This window comes from Sus scrofa, chromosome X (genome assembly GCF_000003025.6).
Source record: "Sus scrofa isolate TJ Tabasco breed Duroc chromosome X, Sscrofa11.1, whole genome shotgun sequence".
In the NCBI taxonomy this organism is placed as follows: Eukaryota; Metazoa; Chordata; class Mammalia; order Artiodactyla; family Suidae; genus Sus; species Sus scrofa.
This window is the reverse complement of record NC_010461.5, coordinates 57,667,149-57,688,564: the sequence shown is the minus strand read 5'-3', so window position 1 is coordinate 57,688,564 and position 21,416 is coordinate 57,667,149. Positions and strand designations below refer to the sequence as shown.

At 42.9% G+C, this 21,416-nt stretch overlaps 1 protein-coding gene across 1 annotated transcript; it reads right to left on the bottom strand.

The window, feature by feature from the left end:
* On the bottom strand, positions 5,924 to 10,031 carry LOC100621166 (uncharacterized protein CXorf49 homolog). The gene is made up of 6 exons (XM_013986240.2): positions 8,542 to 10,031; positions 7,787 to 7,943; positions 7,149 to 7,225; positions 6,849 to 6,894; positions 6,208 to 6,249; positions 5,924 to 6,103 (listed from the first exon to the last, which is right to left on the bottom strand). The coding sequence occupies exons 1-5, from the start codon at positions 9,841 to 9,843 to the stop codon at positions 6,209 to 6,211; spliced, it is 1,623 nt and encodes a 540-aa protein (XP_013841694.2). The 5' UTR covers positions 9,844 to 10,031; the 3' UTR covers positions 5,924 to 6,103; position 6,208.

The following is a 21,416-nucleotide window of genomic DNA, read 5'->3' as shown; positions in this document are numbered from 1 at the left end:
GCCACAAAAGAATACAGATAAACAATAAAATGATATCAGGAAAACAATAAAAGAACAACATGAGAAGTTCAACAAAGAGATAGAAAACAAAGAACTGAATGGTGATTTTAGAGCCGAACAATACAATGAGTGAACTGAAGAATTCGGTAGAAAGCCTTAACATCAAACTCCAACAAGCAGAAGAAGGAATTGGTGAGTAGGAATTGATGAGCTCAAAGATGGATCAAATGAAATTATCCAATCAGAGGTACAAAAGGAATGAAAAATGAAAAGGAACTAAGAAAGCCTATGACTCTTATGGGACACCATCATGAAAAACAATGTACATATCATTAGAGTACAAAAATCTCATTTGCAATACATCAAGATCAATTAAATACTTAGGAATAACTTTTATCAGGGAAATGAAAGATGTATACACAAAAAAACAAGACTTTGATGAGAGAAACAAATGGAAATATATCCAGTGTCCATGAATAGGAAGAATTAATATTGTTAAAGTGTTCATAGTATTCAATCCATCTATAGATTCAATTCAATCTCTATCAAGTTTCAATGGTATTTTCCCCCAGAAATAGGAAAAAACAACCCTAGAGTGTTTGCGGAGTCACAAGAGATCATAAATAGCCAAAGCAACACTGAGAAGAACAAAGCTGGAGGATCACAGTTCCTATTTTCAAACTATATGACAAAACTATAGTAATCAAAACAGTATGATATTGTAATGAAATAGACACAGAGATCAAGGGAACAGAATTGAGAGCCCAAAAATAAATCCTTGCATATACAGTCAAAAATTTTTGACAAGGGAGTTAAGAATACCCAGTGAGGAAAGGAGAGTCTCTTAAATAAATGAGATTGGGAAAAGTGGATAAACACGTGCAGAGAATTGTTTCCCATAACTTTTTATCTTCCAATTGCAGAAATTGAACACATGCTATGCCACTCACAAATATTAACTCGAAATGGATTAAAGACTTAAACATAAGAACTAAAATTTTAAAACTCCTAAAAGGAAATATAGGGGAAAAGAAGGAAGAAGCAATCAGAAAATCCAAACCAGTCAAATCTTTTTAAAAAAAACCTGAACTACTGGACTAGATCTTCAAAAATGTCAGTGTCATGCATGAACAAACAAAGTCTGGCAAATGGTTCTAGTTCAAAGAACACTAAAGAGACATGACAATGGAATGCAATGCTATGTTCTTTGAAAGTAGGATTTTTAAAAGAAATAGGTACAAATAACTATTTGGGGACACTCATGAATTTTGAATGAGAGCATAGAGTAGATAATTGTATTGTCTCAAAGCTAAACATCCTGAGTGTGATAGTGCATTAAGATGTTGTAGCAAATAATTATTTTTCCCAAGAGAAAACATGTTGAAGTATTGGGGGATAATGTAATGTTATGTCTTTAAATAACTCAAAAGATTCAACAAAACAATTAAAAATACATACACACATAGTTAGAGAGAAGGAGAGGAGAAATATGACAAAAGCTAGGAAATGTTTACAACAGGTGAGTCCAGGTGAATGACAAATGGGAGATGTTTGGAATTTTCTTGTATAAATATCTGTAGGACAGATGTTTTCAAAAATAAAATTAGGAGAAAAAAGGTATATTTTGGATGATTTTATTACAATCAATTTGAAAACCTAGAAAAAGGGCACTTTTCTAAAACACAAGCTAAGCTAAAACATAACTTGCTAAAACTAAGGAAGGAATAGCCAATAGGAATATTTCCATAACTATAAAGAAATATACCAGCTGTCAAAATGCTTTTCAAAAAAATCCTCTAGGCTTCACCACTGAATTCTGAAAAAGATCTTAAACATAAATATTTTCATTTAGCACAAAATCTTAGAAAAAAGAGAAAAGGCAGGATACTTCTCAACTCATTTTCTGAGGATGGAATAACCTTGGTATTAAATTCTGTCAGGGACAGTTTGAGAAAGGAAAATAACAGGCTCAAACACAGAAGCAAGAAACAGAAACATATTATAAGCAAAATGAATCTTACAGGATATAAAGAGGAAAATCTTATGCCATAACAAGATTCATCCAAGGAATACAAACTTGATTTAATTTCAGAAAATAAGGTAAGATAACATTCCACATTGACAGATTACAGGAGAAAATTATGATCCTCATATTTAGAAAAAATAAATATTAAATAACAATACACATTCACACTGTACTTTTTACTGAAGTAGAGTTGATTTACAATGTTCTATTAGTTTCAGGTGTACAGCAAAGTGATTCAGTTATACATACATATATGTGCTGTGTGTGTATATATATATGTATGTGTATACATATATTCTTTTTAAAATTATTTTCCTTTATAAGTTATTATAAGATATTTAATATAGTTCTGTGTGCTATACAGTAAGCCCTCATTGTTTACCTGTTTTATATATATCAGTGGGTATATTTTAATCCAAAACCCCTAATTTATCCCTCCTCCCCTCTTTCCCTTTTGGTAACCATTAGTTTGTTTTCAATGTCTGTGAGTCTATTTCTGTTTTATAAATAAGTTCATTTGTATCTTCTTTTTTTTTTGTCTTTTTTTTTGCTATTTCTTGGGCTGCTCCCATGGCATATGGAGGTTCCCAGGCTAGGGGTCGAATCAGAGCTGTAGCCACTAGCCTACACCAGAGCCACAGCAACGCGGGATCCGAGCCGCATCTGCAACCTACACCACAGCTCATGGCAACGCCGGATCGTTAACCGACTGAGCAAGGCCAGGGACTGAACCCGCAACCTCATGGTTCCTAGTCGGATTCGTTAACCTCTGAGCCACGATGGGAACTCCTGTATCTTCTTTTTAATTCCACATATAAGTGGTATCATATTGTATTTGTCTTTCTCTGACTTACTTCTCTTAGTATGATAATCTCTAGGTCCACCCATGTTGCTGCAAATGTCATCATTTCATTCATTTTTATGGCTGAGTAATATTCCATTCTAAATGTATATCACATTTTTTTATTCATTCATCTGTTGATGGAATTTGTGTTGCCTCCATGTCTTGGCTATTGTATACAGTGCTGCAATGAACATTGGGGTACATTTATCTTTTTTTTTTTTTGTCTTTTGTCTTTTGTCTTTTTAGGACCACACCCACAGCATATGGAGGTTCCCAGGCTAGGGATCTAATTGGAGCTGTTGCTGCCAGCCTACGCCACAGCCACAGCAATGCCAGATCCAAGCTGCGTCTGTGACCTACACCACAGCTCATGGCAATACCGGATCCTTAACCCACAGAGCAAGGCCAGGGATCAAACCCACAACTTTATGGTTCCTAGTAAGATTTGTTTCCACTGCACCATGACGGGAACTCCTACATTTATCTTTTGAGTCATGGTTTTCTCTGGATAGATGTCCAGGAGTGGGATTGATAGATCATATGGTAATTCTATTGTTAGTCTTTTGAGGAACCTCCATACTGGCTTCCACAGTGGTTGCACAAATTTACATTCCTACCAACAGTGTAGGAGGGTTCCCTTTTCTCCACACCCTTTCTGGTATTTATTATTTGTAGACTTTTTGATGATGATCATTCTGATTGGTGTGAGGTTATCACCTCATTGTAGTTTTGATTTGCATTTCTCTAATAATTAGTGATATTGAGCATCTTTTCATGTGCCTGATGGCCATCCGTATGTCTTCTTTGCAGAAATGTCTATTTAGGTTTTCTGCTCATTTTTTATTGGGTTGCTTTATATATATATATATAGAGAGAGAGAGAGAGAGAGGGAGAGAGAGAGAGAGAGAGAGCTATGTGAGTTGTTTATATATTTTGAAATTAATCCCTTGCCAGTTGCATTATTTCCAAATATTTTCTCCCATTCCATAGGTTGTCTCTTTGTTTTGTTTATGGTTTCCATTGCTGTGTAAAAGCTTTTAAGTTTAATTAGGTCCCATTTGTTTATACTGGCTTTTGTTTCCATTGCTTTAGGAGATGGATCCAAAATATTCTTGCTTGTGATTTATATCAAAGAGTGTTCTGCCTCTGTTTTCCTCTATGAGTTTTATAGTATCTGGTGTTACATTTAGGTTTTTAATCTATTTTGAGTTTATTTATGTATGCGGTGTTAGAGAATGTTCTAATTTCATTCTTTTACATGTAGCTCCCACTTTTCCAAACACCACTTAATGAAGGGACTGTCTTTTCTCCATTCTATATTGTTGCCTCCTTTGTCATAGATTAACTGACCATAAATGTGTGGGTTTATTTCTGGGCTTTCTATTCTGTAGCATTGATCTATGCATTTGTTTTTGCACCAGTACCATACTGTTTTGATTACTGTAGATTTTTAGCATAGTTTGAAGTTGGGGAGCGTGATTCCTACAGCTCCATTTTTCTTTTTCAAGATTGTTTTGGCTATTCGAGGTAATTTGGGTTTCCATATCAACTTTACAATTATTTGTTCTAGTTCTGTGAAAAATGTCATTGGTAATTTGATAGGGATTGCATTGAATCTGTAGGTGCCTTGAGTAGTATATTCATTTCTTAACAATACTAATTCTTCCAATCCAAAAAAACGGTATATCTTTCCATTTGTTTATGTCATCTTCAGTTTCGTTCATAAGTGTCTTACAGTTTTTGGAGTACAAGTATTTTGCCTCTTTAGCTACGTTTATTCCTAGGTATTTCATTCTTCTTAATGAAATACTAAATGGGAATGTTTCCTTGATTTCACTTTCTGATATTTCATTTTTAGTGTATGGAAATGCAACTGACTTATGTATGTTGATTTTTGCATCTTGTAACTTTACTGAATTCATTTATGAACTCTTGTAGTTTTCTGGTGGCACCTTCAGTGTTTCTATGTATAGCATTATATCATTTGCAAACAGTGACAGTTTTATTTCCTTTCTCATTTGGATTACTTTACTTTCATTTTCTTCTGTGATTGCTGTGGTATATCATACTTACAATTTTTAAATAATAGGCCCTAACTGGTCACTTCCACTTAAGGGTATGAAGATGACAAGGCTGGAAAAGGGCAGTGAGCTGGCTAGGGCAGGGAGGATGGGAAAGCTTCAATGGCTGGAACATTCATGGCTAACAGCCAGGGAGCAGTCTGCTACAGGTTGGCACCACACGGATACCTTTCCCAGGCCTGCAGGCCAGAGATAACCTGCAGTTTTCTCCCATGTTCCCTATACCTTTCATCTTGCCCTGAAACCCACTGGGCCCTGATTTATACATCCAACCCTCTGCTGAACAAGAAGAGGGAGAAGTGACAGGACTGATAATCAAATGTCAAAAGTGAGGGCTAAAGAGGAGAGGAGAACAATGAGCAGCTTCCTAGGGGAGCTATCTGAGCACAATGTGGCACCACATGGAAGCAGAGATTCCACAGGGAGGATAGAATCTGGGAGGGGGAAACAGCTCAACTGTGCCTGTTAACACCTGTTGAAGTACACCTTCAGGGAAGGCTGCCGACCCAGGGGAGGGATCAAAGGTGCTCAGAGCAAAGCAGGGTGGATGGGGGCAGCAGGACAGTGATCCCAGGGAGGGAAGGTGGGGGGATTGGCGCTCTGGAAGGGGGCCGTGCATTCCTGCTGATGGGGAGGATGGATGGCAGCGATGAATGGGAACCAACAGACCCCCAAAGGGGGAGGGGTTTGGAGAGAACCAGAAGAGGGCCTGCAAGGGAAAGGGACGACTGCGCCAACGTGGCCAGGCAGAGCCCCACACAGAACTCAGACCCGGGGCACGCAGCGGGCCAGGTTGCAGGGATGGTGGCAAAGGTTGCCCTGGACTCCCCACAGGGAGAAGGCACACCACAGGATGCCAGAGGGACAGTTCTGGGAAAGGCTCTGCCATGGAGCAGCCCCCAGTCTTCCATGACCCACGACTTCTCCCCGCCCCACCCACCCCAGCCCCAAGAGAGGACAGGCTACGAGATGCACCTTAACTGAAACGACTTTAATTTGAAACTGCCATGACACTGAGGCGGGGGAGGGGCAAAACAAGAGGGAGAGGAAGCTCTGGCTGAGGCAGAACAAGAGGGACCGAGCTTGGCCACAGCACCTCCCGGGCCCCAAAGGCACCAGCCGCTCCTCTTGCATGAAGATGCAGGGCTCAACCTGTGAAACAGCAGAGTCAGGGAAGAGCCTCAAGCCAGGGCCGGCCCACAGTCCCGCTCCACAGCCAGAGCTGTGGGAAGGGGTATGGTGTGTGTAACACTCACTTCAAAGGGTCTGGAACATGTCAGCCAGGTACCGCATGGCGGCTGCAATGGGGAGAGGCATAAGCAGGCGCTCCAGACATACGGATGGAGAAGCCCACCCAGGTCCCCGTGGGCAACTTCCTAGCCCTGCAATCTGAAACCCCCTCTAGTCCTGATGCAAAGAGCCCTGGGCCTGAGCACTCCCCCACCACCCGAATGACATGTGGAAATGTTTCCTAAAGGGAAACAAAATGTGCCAGCAGCTCTCAACCTTTGGGGCATGCCAGAACCACTCAGAACTTGTCACACACACAAACAGTCAAGGAAGAACCTTAGAGGCCATACCGAGCAGCAGCCACAGGGAAAAATCAACGGGGCATCTCTAAACATCCTAACAGAAGTTGTTCTCCAGGACTTACTCTGGTTTGCAAAGTGTCCTTGCAGTTCTTTTTTTTTTTTTTTTTTTTTTTTGTCCCCCCCGCTCTTTGCACACATACCTAGTTGTACATGCACAGCGGGCTCCAGGGCCAGGCCTCTAGGTTCTCCTCCCCCCAGGAATGTTGGTCTCTGCAGGGCCGCCTGCACCTGCGGCCCACCCCCACCCCACCGGCCCACCCAGGTTCTGCACTAGGACACCGCCCTCTGTCCCTGGTTCCTCATACCAAGCTGCTCCTTCAGGTCGTCGATTTCTCTCTGTAGCAGGAGGCACTAGGCCCACAGACACCAGAGGAAGAGAAAGGATTAGTACACTCTGGCCTCCTCACTCCTTCCCCTGCCCCTCGGACCCTACATCCCAAGGCCAGGCGGCTAGACCGGCAAGAGCACCTCCGTGGAAAGGGGGCACGCCGCTCCCTGGGATGTGGATGGGAGCGGGGAGGGGTCCCCACATATGTCCGTGTAACCCGGACCCAGATCCCACCATCTAGTTGGGGTCTGCATTTCCAGGAGCCCTCTGGCATTACCCGAGGACAGCCCTGTGCCCCTGGCGGCTGCTGCTGCCTTTCACGTCTTGGGGGATGGTCAAGGGTTTCCAGGTCACCTGAGGGGGAAAGGACACACAATCCAGCTTGCCAGGCTCCCAGTGGGGGCGGCGGGGGGAGGGAAGGGTCCAGCGGGGCCTAAGGGGAGGTGAGGCAGCACCACCCTCTGGGGGCAACAAGCTGCCCCTGCTCTGCCCGGCAGCTCCAACCTTCCCCTGGGCTTGCCCGCTCCCCTGTTCCCCAGGGGCAGCTGTTTCTTCCCCCCACCCAACCCCCACCCCCGCCCCGACCAGACCGTGGTGTCTAAAGACAGTGGCCCTGGGTCCAACCCTTCCGGAGCTGTGGCCACCGCCAGCACCTGGGAGAGCGCTGTGGGCGAAAGGGACTGAACAGAAAAGACCATTCTGCTGCAAGTAGCTGTTTGGGGCACTGCCACCAGTCGCCCTTGCGGTGCAAACCCCACCCAGAGGATGATGTGGCTCAAGGCCAGCCCTGTCGAAGCTCTGTCTCCTGTGGGAGAAGCGGACTGGGGGCAAGGCTGAGCTCCCAGCGGAGACAGAGCCGAGGTCTCTCTCCTCCTCTCCTCTCCCTTCCCAGCGTTTCACACCCACCAGGCTCACCTGAGGGTGCAGGCCCTCTGGCCATGACGGCTACCTGGTTCAGGGCCGAGGGCTCTGAGTCTCCTGCAACGTGGGGGGCTCTGGTGCTGAGGTCGCCGCTGCTGGGATACCCATGATGCAGGTACGGACAAGATGGCCCTGGCCTGTGTGTCGGAAGCTGAAACAAAACTCTCTCACCCATTTGGACTGAGGGGGCCTGCGTGTCCATGGCTCTGTGTGCCTGTGTGAGCACGTGTGTTTCGGGGCTGGGCTGAGAGGCAGGGAATGGAGAGAGGCTGATCTCATTCGCACCTTCTCCCTCAGTCAGCCCCAGGCCGGCAGGCAGGGCTGAGCTGGGGACAAGTGTGGGGCACTGAGAAGGCCCACGCCCCCTCCAGGAAGGCTCGGGGAACAGCTAGGAAGCAGGAATCAGGAGGCCCTTGAGTCCAAACATTGAAGCTTTGCAGGCCAAATGCTGAAGGTGTCCCCAGATCCAGTTCAGCTCCCAGCCCCTCCTTCTTCCATCCCAGCCCCTGCCTGGGGCAGGAGGTGGGACATGGGCCCAGGGTGCAGAGCCCTGCCCTGCTCACTCAAAGTGCTCCCTTCATGTGTGTCCCTAGTCGGACGACCCCCATCTGGCATCCTAATGACCCAATGACCCAGGGGTGCCCGCTGAAGACCCCCGAGGGATAGACAGAGGGAGCAGGGGGAAAGAGGAAGAGCGGCCTGGGGGCGGCGGGGAGGGTCGGGGCAGGGTCGGAGCATGGCCTACTCACTTGGCCCCTTGCGACCTGGTCTCCGTCTGGGTCGTTATCTTCTCCAGCCACCACCAGCTCGGACTCCCTTGCCCTCCTGGCGGCGGGTTTCTTCCCAGCGCCCGCGTGCTTGGACTGCTTGGTTCCGGAAGGGACCAAGGAATACTTCCTGGACCTCCCAAGCAGCGGAACACCAGCGATCGGGGGGAAGGTGGCCGGTTCCAGGGGAGCTGCCGAGACTCGCTGCCCCCAGGGAGGGAAGGTTCTCCCCAGGGCGAGGGCGGAGGCTCCCCCGAGGGGTTTCTTCTCCTGGGCCCCCTTCTTCCTAGGAGTGGCCCTGGGCAGGCCGCCCGCAGCAGCAGCCGCCGCAGCAGCTGCAACCGCAGCCGCAGCCGCAGCCGCAGCCACAGCAGCCCCCGGGTAGCTGGGCCTGCTTCCCTCCTTCCCCCAGAGGATGCTTTGCATTTTCTTAGGGGAAGAGATGTCCGGCTCTCCGACGCCCTGCCTTTCCACAACCGAAGTGAACCCTCGCAGAGCAGGGGCCAGGAAAGCGCCTGGCACGTGGAGGAAATTCTCCCTGACTTGGAAGTGCGGGAGTGTGAACCCGGGAGCCTCGGGGCTGCAGGGCTGGGCCTGGCCTCCTCCCCTGGGGTAAATGCTCACCCTCATCAGCTGTATCTCACCGAACTCGTCGGAGGACTCGGGGTCGGAAGGCAGCCCGACCGGGCCTTCCGCGGGGGGCCGCTGGCGACTGGCAGCCAAGGGCAACCTACTCTTAGTGCCTCTCTTCCGGTTCGGCCAGGCCCAGCCCGCCTCGGGCCCACCGAGGTGGAGACAGCGGGCCAGAGCCTGCTGCGCTTCTCCACAGCCCTGGGCGGACGCGCCTCCACTGCCGGCACCCGCCTCGAGGCCGGCCCACACGGCTGACACTTCGGCGGCGGCGGCGGGGGCGCAGCTCTCGGGGGACGGGGATCTGCGGACGCCCAGCACGTCCAGGTCGGCCAGCTGCCGCAGGATGGCCGCCGCAGACTCGTTGGCCAGATCCAGGGCGACGCCCTTGTCGTCGGCCGGGGAGCCAGGTCGGCCTTCGCGGCCCCAGAGCACCAGCCCTCCCGCCTCCAGCTCCTCCGTCTCTGACTCGAAGCCCTTGGGGTCCCGGAAGCCGCCCCCGCCCTCGCCCTCGCCGCTCTGTGGTGGCCCCGCGTCGGGGCCTGGGCCTGGTCCCCGCTGGGCTCCGGGGCCCGCGGGGCGGACGCCAGCCGGCTCCCCACCCTCCGGGCCGAAACCCGCTCCCCAAACAGACACCTCATCCGGGGAGCTCATGTCGGACTTAGGCGGCCCGGGTTTCGGGGCGATGATCGGTCGCCCCGGAGCAGTCACCGCCGTGTCGCGTCGCGGTCGGGGTAACGGTCGCGGTCGGGATCTTCAGCCACGGGAGGCTTCAGCCACCACAGGCGTCACCCGCGCTCGCCTCAAAAGACGCCCGGCTTCTCTTCGCGCCTTCGACGACGCCGGTCTCGGGGCCTCCTCATTGGTCCGGACCTAGCCAACCAGCGCGCGCCCTGTTGGCCCGCCCCTCGAGGCCCAACCAATGGGGTCGAGGGTCTCTGGTTTGCTGCCAGGCGGGTGCCGGGGGCTCTGTGCAGTTGGCCAGCTGGCTGTGGATGGGAGCGGGTGACCTCAAGGTGACAGTGCTGCTTTCAGGCCCCTCCTCCTACCTTCTCCTGTCCCGCCTCCCCTTTCCAGTTAGAGTCTCAGCCCCGAGTCTGAGCGAGCCTCCGTTTCCCATCTATAAAGGGGGTGGGCCGAGGGGCGTTTGGTTTCCTGGGTGGTGAGAATGAAACTTCAGGATGGTGGGCCTGGGCTTGGGGAACAGGCTGGGCTTGGTTCTGCTCTCTCAGCCCCCAGCCCTGAACTCGGAGGTAATTCAAAGAAGAAGGAATAGCAGTGGCCAGTAGACACTCCAGAAGATGCTCACCATCACCGATCCTGGAGATACGAACTAAAACCACGAAGTGGTTTTCACACACAGCTTTGCAACCTTCGAAGAGCTTAACTGCTCTGAGGGTGGGGGAGGTTAGGAGCAAAGCCCTGTGGCGGTGGTGCAAAGGAGCCACTGGGGAGGCTAATTTGGCAGAATCCATGAAAAGCAACTTATACAGCACGGACTATGGGGCTGGCACTCTTCTAAGAGTGCCTAACTAGTGATGCGCCCTCACGACCTTCCTAGGACCATGTTGCCAGCAATTGCGGGCCTCTTAGAGTTGAGGAAACAGGTGCTGAGAGGTTCAGCCACTGGCCCAAGGTCCCTGGGCTCGTCGGGATCGGTGGCAGGATTGAAACTGGGCAGTCTGGCTCCAGAGTCTTGGCTTGGAGCCGAAGATCTTAAACCGAACGAGACGCTTATTCTCTCTGTCCGGTCCATCTTCTGGAGACGCACGACGGTCCCCGTGTGTACAAGGACACACGCACAAGGGTTTTGCTGATGGAGAAAACTGGGAACACTCCAGGTTCCCCTCAGTAAGGAGTCGGATGAATGCCACGTGGTGTGAGCGCCCTGTGGAGTAAAGCCTGGCGGTGCAAAGGAATGCATCAGACCCTGTTCACAGATTTCAGAACCCTCCTCCTGACTGTATACTGCAAGTTGGAGAATGACAGAGTTAAGGCCCCCTCCTGGCAGGTGTTGGAATATCCAGATGTTTGGGGTACCTCAAGAAGAGAGGAATTCACCCAAATCTTCACAGTCAGAGTATGATAGCAAGCTGTTCACATGGCTTTCCTAGACTTGAGAGTCCTTTTAAAAATGCAATCTGAGATTCTTTCTGACAATGTTCTGGCAAAGCCAAATTTAAAGGAGCCTTTATGATACTTATGCTTATGTAAATACTCAGGCCAAGTTTATTGAAACTAGACTTATTTTGCCAACAAATTATTCTTAATTTCGTTATATTTGGAGGAAATGATAATTTTAAAGAGAAAAAATTGTTCCAGCAAAATGTCTTTATAGATTTTAAATTCTGGTGCTGTTTAATTGTCTTTGAGTTTCTACATTTACTGTCTAAGGCTCACTTCCTAGATGACTCTTCGTTGCTATATTATATTATTGTAGAGTTTAATTGAATTATGTAAAGGACAATCAACATTTGTTTCTGAAGATCGTCACAGTCATCTCTCTTGGGATGAAGATCATATACCTCATGACCTGCAACAAGGAGATTATTCATATTGGAAGAGACATCAGATAAAGGACTTTTTTTTTTTTTTTTTGGTCTTTTCAGGGCTGCACTGGCGGCATATGAAGGTTCCCAGGCTAGGGCCCCAATTGGAGCTGTAGCTGCTGGCCTCTGCCACAGCCACAGCCATGTCAGATCTGAGCCGGGTCTGCAATCTACACCACAGCTCATGGCAACACCGGATCTTTAACCCACTGAGCAAGGCCAGGGATCGAACCCGCATCCTCATGGATGCTAGTCTGGTTCGTTAACTGCTGAGCCGCAACTGGAACTCCAGATAAAGGATTTTTATGGTCATGTTGGAAGGGGTTATATTAGGCTTTCTCTCCTGAAAAGACTGTCTCTCCCCTTTCTGACACCTCGCTTTGATTAATTGAGACCAGCACTATCAGATCAGGAAAAGAAGATGATATCTGAAGTACACAGCTGACCTAAGATGGCAGACCAGACTTGTATACTAATTATTTGATAATTTCTCACACTTTTGCTTATGAACCAAAAGATTTATTGGGCTGTCATATGCAATTTTCATAAATCAATCCAACTGCTGGTTTATGGTTAATTACTTATGTCCAATACTCCTGGATTATCTTAGCAGATTTCTTCTCTCCAAGGCTCTAATTGGATGGCCCTTAGAGATTTTGCCTTAGAAGAAAGAAATTTTAGTACTCTGCAAGCCATTGCCAATATCATTAAGTAGGACTCTCTTTCCTGGCCAGTTAATGATACCTGTTCTGAACTTGGGCATAAATACTGCTTTTTGCTAGATGTTAAATATTTTGGATAGATTTTAACTGGACCCAATAGATTTATGGAACAAATTTATGGCCTTGAATCTCCCCAGGTTGGTTAGGAAGATGTACATTTTCCTTAGGGTCAAGGTCACCTATGGGTGGCCTTGCTAATAGCTACTGGCAATCTGCCTTTAATGTGGGCATGCTGAGTTCAGTCAGTTTCCCAATGGTATGATTATTTGGCCACAATATTTGTTCCTTCACTTGGAATAGAAGATATCGTTACTCATATAGAGGCTTTAACAAAATTCACCCAGCAAACCTTAAATGATAGTAACCAAGTCATTAGTTTACTCAATTCACAAATTTCCATGGTGAGAAAAAGCAGTCCTATAGAATTGAGACTTACACCACAGCTCACAGCAATGCCGGATCCTTAACCCACTGAGCAAGGCAAGGGATCAAACGTGCAACCTCATGGATGCTAGTCAGGCTGAGCCATGGTGCAAACTCATTTTTTGGGGGGAGGATAATTATTTTCAATTAAACATGAAACCAAAAGTTGTTTTTTTAAAAAAATAACAAAATCACAAACCTTAGGCAGACTGACCAAGGGAAAAAAAGAGATTCCTAAAGAATCACCAAAATCAGGACTGAAAGAGAGATATCACCACTGAGCCTATGTGAATTTTAAAAATTATAATAAAATAGTATGAAAAATTTATATCAACACATTAGAAACAGAAATACAATGAAAAAAATCTGTAGAAAGACATAAACTTCAAAACAGACTCAATAAAAGAAAATCAATTAAATTGATATTTTAAAATCTCACAATGAATAGCTCCTGTCTAGATGGCATCTGCTGAATTATATCAAACATTTCAGATAGAAATAATAGCAATACTCCAAAAAATTTTCCAGAAAATAGAGGAGGAATGAACACTTTCAGATTATCTCTATTAGGCCAATATTGCTGTAATGTCAGCCTCTGACAGTTTTTTTAATTGTAATGCAAGTGCCTGATATTAAGCTTTTGATTGCTGAGGCACCACCTCAAAGACAGCTATATCAAATAAACAAATTGGCAGCTACATGACTAGGTAAAGAGTCAGGCCACCACACCCCTAAAGTTTCCTTTGTTTTAGAGGTCTCTGGTTGACTTAGATAACTGACCCTTTGGCTGCTTGTTTTTCCCTTCTTATGCTTTAATTCCTGTTCTTATGTTTTAAATTCATCAATAAATAGTGAATGAAACTCCTTGACTCTGATAAAAACACAACCCCAGGTTCAAGCTCTTGTTCTCTACCCACAACCTTTCTGTGTGGCCCTAGGCATGCCATGTACCCTCCAGGACTTGTGAGTGATAAATCTTGTCCTTTCAAAGTTTCCTGATGGTTATTGCTGAGGTGCATCTTGCAATAATAATAAGAACGATAAGAACCATGTAATAAGGGCTAGTTCAACCACAACATTGGTTCCGAAATATCTATGGGGGCTCGCCTTGGGGTCCAGGTGAGTGCCTCCAGGTATTTCTAGCAGATAGTATCACTACTGATTGGCTGAGACCAGCACAATTACCCCGATGCCAAAGACATGTGAAGACGTCCAAAATAAAGAAAATTGCAGACCAATCTCTTCGTTGATATGGAGGAAATAATCCTCAACAAAATATTAACAAACTGAATTCAGAAACACATAAAAGAGATTATATACCATAACCAAGTGGGATTCAGTCTAGAAGTACAAGGTTGGTTTAATATTTAAAAATTGATTTATATAATACACTATATTAAAAGAAAAAAAGAGGAGTTCTATGGTGGCCTAGTAGGTTAAGGATCTGACCTTGTCATCGCTGTAGCTCGGGTTGTTGCTGTGGTGCAGGTTTGATCCTTGGCCCAGGAATTTCCACATGCCACAGGTGCGGCCAAAAAAAAAGAGTAAAAGAAGAAAGAACTGAAACATGGTCATCTTAACAGACGTAGAAGCAGCGTTTGACAATATCCCACAACTTTTCATGACAAAACAATAAAAAACTAGGAATGGAAAGAAACTTCTTCAACATGATGAAGAATATCTATGAGCCACCTACAGCTAACATCATATTTAATGGTGAAAGACTGAATACTTTTCCTCTAAGGTCAGGAACAAAGACATGCTTACTACTTTTATTCATCGTTGCACTGGAAGTTTGAGCCAGTTCGAACAGGGAGAAAGAACTAAAAGTCATTCAGATTAGAATGAAAAAAAGAAATTTTTTATTCTCAGATGACATGATTTCCTATGTGGAAAATCCTAAGGAATCCACAGAAATCCATTAAAACTAATAAACAAGTTCATCAAGTTTGCAGAATACAAGATTAATATATTAAATAAATTGTATTGCTACATACTTGAACAAATAATCCAGAAATGAAATTAAAGGAACACTTGATTCTAGTTATAATATCATTGAAAAGAATAAAATGCTTAGGCATATACTTAACAAACCAAATGTTATACTTATGCAATGAGAAACACAAGTTGATGTTTGCTAAGAGAAATCAGAGATGATCTAAATAAATGGAAAGACATTTCATATTCATGGTTGTAAGACTCAATATTTATATGGTAATTCTCCCAAATTGATCTATAGGTTCTATGCAATCCCTGTAGAAATTCCAGCAGGCTTTCTTTGTAGAAATTCATAGGCTGATCCAAAAATTCATATGGAAATGCAAAAGACCCAGAATATCCAAAACTATTTTGAAAAAGAACAAACCTGGAGGACTTCCACTTTCTGGTTTCAAAATATACCATAAAAACACAGATAATCAAGTTAGTGTTGTACTGGCATAGGGACAGATCAATGGAACCAAACTGAGAGTTCAGATAAAAATCCCAGAGCTCCTGTTGTAGCTCAGCAGGTTAAGAACCCAGCATAGTATCCATGAGGATGCAGGTTCGATTCCTGGCCTCATTCAGTGGATTAAAGATCTGGTGTTGCTGCAAGTTGCAGCATAGGTTGCAGATGGGGCTTGGATCCTGTGTTGCTGTGGCTGTGGTATAGGCTGGCAGCTGCAGCTCTGATTGAACCCTTAGCCCTGGAACTTCCATATGCAATGGGTGTGGCCCTAAAAAGAAAAAAAATCCTTATATTTAAGGTCAATGATTTTCAATTTAGTGGGGGATAAAGTTATTTTTTCTACATGTAGTGCTGGCACAATTGGATTTCATCATGTAAAAACACAAACTTAGACTCTTACTTCACACCACACACAAACCAATGCATAATGGACCAGAGACTTAAATGTAAGACTTGCAACTATAAATCTGTTAGGAGAAAGTATAGGAGAAAAGTCTTTGTAAATATAGGTTAGGCAATGATTTCTTAGATACAACACAAAAAATCATGATCCATAAAATAAAAACTTGATAAATTGGACTCAACCAGAATTTAAAATATTTATGGTTTAGAAGGCACTATTAAGAAAATGAAAAGGCAAACTACAGACTTGGAGAAAACATGTGAAAATCACAGATCTAACAAAGAACTTGTACCCATAATAAACAAAGAATAAGAAGAATAAATAAATAAATCAGAAAATGACCCCCTTAAAGATTGGGTAAAAGTGGCACAGTTCCCATGTGCCACAGTGGGTTAAAGATCCAACACTGTCACTGCAGCAGCTTGGGTTGCTGTTGATGCTCAGGTTGGATCCCTGGGCCAGGACCTTCCACATGCCACGGGTGCAGCCAAAAAAAAAAAAAAAAAAATTGGGTAAAATATTCAAATAGACATTGCACCAAAGAAGGTGTAGAAATGGTTAATAAGCATTTCAAAGAATGCTCAGAACCACTAATCAATAGAGAAATAAATCAAAATCATAACGAGATACCATTTTTCAAAAACAATAGAATGGCTATAATAACAAATACAAAAAATAATAAATAATGGTGAGGATATGGATAAATTGAAATCCTCATACATTGATAGTGAGAATATAAAATTGTAGAGTCTCTTTGGAAAATATTCTAGTATTTCCTTACAAAATTGAACAGAGTTACTGTATGATCCAGAATGTCCACTCCTAGGTATCTACCCATGAGAACTGAAAGCATATGTTCACACAAAAAATCATGAACTCAAAATGTGTATGAATATTCTTAGCGACATTATGCACAATATTCCCAAACTAAACGTAAACCACATGTCCATCAACTATTGAACAGATAAATAAAATATGGTATATCCAATACCATGGAATATTATTTGTCAATAAAAATAATGTACTGAAACATGCTACAATAGGAGTGAACTTTGAAAACATATTAAGTGAAAGAAGCCAGACACAAAGTACTGTATAGTGTGTGATTCCATTTATACAAAATGTCTAGAATAGGCAAATCCATAGGGACAGAAAATAGCTATTACTTGCTTAGGGCTGGGGGTGAGTTGATAGGGGTAATGGCTAAGGGAAACAAGACATCTTTTTCGACTAATAAAAAATATCCTTAAATTGATTGTGATGGACGTGCAATTCTGTGAGTACCAAAAAGTTGTTGAATAAGGCATTTTATTTTTTTTTAGAAAACAAATAGCAAGATTATTTAAAGCCATATATATTAATTATTACATTGAATATGATTTTAAAAAACACTTCAATTACAAGGCAGAAACAATCAGACTATTTTAACAGAACTGACTACACAATATCTAAAAGAAATTCCCTTTAAAAGTAGACAACGATAGGTTAAAAGCAGAAACAAAGAACAAAAGTGCACTGTGAAACATTAATAAGTAACCTGGAGTGCTTATGTGATTAGCAGACCAGTCTTCCAGACAAGCACTGGTATTAATTTGTGCTATCTTTTTCTTACACAATTATCAAATCCTTCAAGTTAAACTCTGAAGTTGCATGCTTATAATTTCATTCATGCACTAGATATTGTATTCTCAGCATTTGGAACAAAATTTTATGATTGGAAATTAGTTATTTCCAAGTTAATGTGGCTTTCCTACTTTTAGGTGAATGAATTATTATTCCAACACGCTTCAACACTATTCATCAATCACTACTGATGTTATTTTATAAATTGTAAATGTCATAGTACAGTTATGCATAACACAATAAGTTATTTCCTTAAATATTTTACAGTAAGTAATTTTTTTTTTACAAGTTAAAAAAGAAAGTTAGATGCATTCCACCATTCGTACTTTTAGTGTGACTAACTTTCTCTGGGAGACAGAACATTTTGACATTAAATTCTTAGAAATATTCTTTCAGGGTACTAGAACTCAGGGACACAGGCTAGCTAGAGGAGTGCCTCCCTGATTTCAGCTGGGGTGATGAATCAGAACATTCAGGACTGAGAAACTTGGACAGCTCACAGCATAACCTTGTTTTCCATGATTTTGCCTTATTCATTTAGACATTTCTGAGATGGAGCTTTGTCACCAACTAGCAACATATGTCAATGAGCTGAGAAAATGAGATTGCTAAAATGCAGTAGACATTGGAGAAAAAATAAAGTAGATGTGGATTGCTTTTAAAATAAGCCAAAGCTTTGCTGAGAAAGCAAAGGGGAATTTAAATAAGTAAAATTTCTATATACTTAGTCTCAAATTAAATTTTCCATAGTCCGTGGCGTTAGAAGTTGATATATATTCATGTGAAGAGTACTTTTTTTGAATATGTGCAGTGACAGGTAGAAGTCTGTCAAAACTCAAAGTACAGTGAATTACTACTATGCTGTTCCCCTATTTATTCCTATCCAGAGCTATTCAGCTGACTCCATTTAATTTTTTTTTTTTTTTTTGTCTTTTTGCCATTTCTCGGGCCGCTCCCGCAGCATATGGAGGTTCCCAGGCTAGGGGTCTAATCGGAACTGTAGCTGCCAGCCTGCGCCAGAGCCACAGCAACGCAGGATCCGAGCTGTGTCTGCAACCTACACCACAGCTCACGGCAACGCCGGATCGTTAACCCACTGAGCAAGGGCAGGGACCGAACCCGCAACCTCATGGTTCCTAGTTGGATTCGTTAACCACTGCGCCATGATGAGAACTCCTAAAAATTTTTTTTGATTAAAGTATAATTTATTTACAATGTTCCTTCAATTTCTGCTGTACAGCAAAGTGACCCAACTGTATAGCAGGACCACCTCACCCATCTGTTCCCAGTGTAACAGTCTGCATCTACCAACCCCAAACTCCCCATTGGTTCCCCTGCCCAGCAAACACAAGTCTGCCCTCCATGTCCATGGTCTGTTTCTGTTTTGTAGATCAATCATTTGTGTCATATTTTAGATACTACATATAATTGATATCACTTGGTGTTTCTCTTTCTGACCTACTTCACCTAGTATGAGAGTCTAGTTCCATCCATGTTGCTGCAAATGGCATTATTTTGTTCTTTTTAATGGATGAATAGTATTCCATTGTATATATGTACCACATCTTCTTAATCCGTTCATCAGTTGATGGACATTTAGGTTGTTTCCTTGTTTTGGCTATTGTGAATAGTGCTGCAATGAACATATGGGTGCATGTATCTTTTTTGATGAAAGTTTTGTCTGGATATTATGCCCAGGAGTGGGATTCCCGGATCATGCGGTAGTTCTATATTTAGTTTTCTTAGGTATTTCCATACTGTTTTCCATAGTGGTTGTACCAATTTACATTCCCACCAAAAGTGAAGGAGGGTTCCCTTTTCTCCACATCCTCTCCAGCATTTGTTATGTGTTGACTTGTTAATGATAGCCACCCTAACTGGTGTGAGGTGGTACCTCATTGTAGTCTTGATTTGCATTTCTCTAATAATAGTGATGTTGAGCATGTTTTCATGTGCCTGTTGGCCATCTCTATGTCTTCTTTGAAGAAATATCTATTTAGGTCTTCTGCCCATTTTTTGATTGGTTTTTTTGTTTTTTTGTTGTTGAGTTGTATGAGTTGTTCGTATATTTTGGAGATTAAACCTTTATCAGTTGAATCATTTGCAAAGATTTTCTCCCATTCTGTGGGTTGTCTTTTCATTTCTTAAATGTTTTCCTTTGCTGTGCAGAAGCTTTTAAGTTTAATTAGGTCCCACTGGTTTATTTGTGACTTTATTGTCATTATTCTATGAGGTGGATCAAATAAGATGTCACTGTGATGTATGTCAAAGAGCATTCTACCTATGTTTTCCTCTAGGAGCTTTATAGTATCTGGCCTTCCATTTAGGTCTTTAGTCCATTTTGAGGGTTTTTTTTTTTTTTGGCATATGATATTAAAAAATGTTCTAATTTCATTATCTTGCATGCAGTTGCCCATTTTCCCAGTTTCATTTATTGAAGAGACTATCTTTCCTTCACTGTATGTTCTTGCCTCCTTTGTCATAGATTAATTGACCATAGGTGCTTGGGTTTATTTCTGGGCTTTCTATCCTGTCCCATTGATCTATATTTCTGTTTTTGTGCCAATAACATACTGTTTTGATGATTGTAGCTTTGTAGTATAGTCTGAAGACAGGGAGCCTGATTCTTCCAGTTCCGTTTTTTCTTTTCAATATTGCTTTGGCCAGTCGAGGTCTTTTGTGTTTCCATACAAACTTTAAAATATTTTGTTCTAGCTCTGTAAAGAATGTCATTGGCAATTTGATATTTGATAGGGATTATACTGAATCTGTAGATTGCCTTAGGTAGTATTGTCATTTTCACTATATTGATTCTTCCAATTCAAGAGCATGGTATATCTTTCCATCTTTTTTTTTTTTTTAACACCAAACATTTGTTCAGTTTAATGTTTCTCAACAGAGTAACAGGTAGTTTCTCTGGGACCCTTATGTTTTCACTGAGATTTGACTGTTTTTGTTTTCTTTTAGACAAGAAACCATTAATAATAAGCATCCTCTGGATCATCTGGGTTACCCCTTTATAACTGAGTATTCCTCTATTATGTAAGCAGTGCTGTTTCCATTGACCCCAAGAAGTGTTTCTCCACCTCAGAGATTGCTAGCTTCTTTACCCAGTATCCCCTCTTCCTTTCTTCCTTACTAATGGGACCCTGATTTGACAATACTCCTACAGTGCTATTAAAAACAGTCACATGACACTGTTCTAGCCAGTATGTAAGAGAGTTATTAGGTGGGGCTTCCCAGAAAGATCCTTAAAGGTGGCTGCCTTAGCAGGCTAATGTCTTTTACCCTCTGTTCTTTCTCCTTTTCTAGCTTGGACAGAGGTCAAGTTAAGACTATGAGGTCAAGAACGCATGCTAGGGAGGGCTGAAGATGGAAAAGGCTGGGTCTCTAAGGACTCCAAAAAAACATAACAACCCTGGACTTGGCTATCTGCAGATACCTCATTACATGGGAACAATAGCTCCCTAATTTTTATTTATTTATTTATATTCTGAAATTTTATTTTTATTTTTTACAAAATAAAATACATACATTTAAACACAATTACATTCACACAGATTATTATATCATGGATCTTAAGAAACAGATTAAGTGACTCCCTCTGGAGAAGTGGAATGGAAAATATGATGAGACAAATAGGAAATTTATTCTATACTTTATCCCATTTTGTATGGCTTTCATCCTTACAATTTAGTATTATCTATTACATTTCAATTTTTCCTTAAAAATTAGCATTATATTAAAATTGTTATATTATGTAACTAAAATTTATAAAGAAAAACTTATACACCATTAAATATTTTATATAGCATAATAAAAAGAATAACTTTACTGGTAAGAATAACAAAAATAATATACCCTCTGAAAATAAGTAAAATATAAAATGCATAAATTGGTTAAAAAACAGTGTAACCATATAAATATGTCCTCACAATTTGTTACATCTTATTGATTCTTCAATATAGGCATTACACCATTCTAGGTGATGTGATAAACAAGACATTATAGACCTTACATTGTACCATGGAGAGAAATGGTTATTAATAATACAGTCG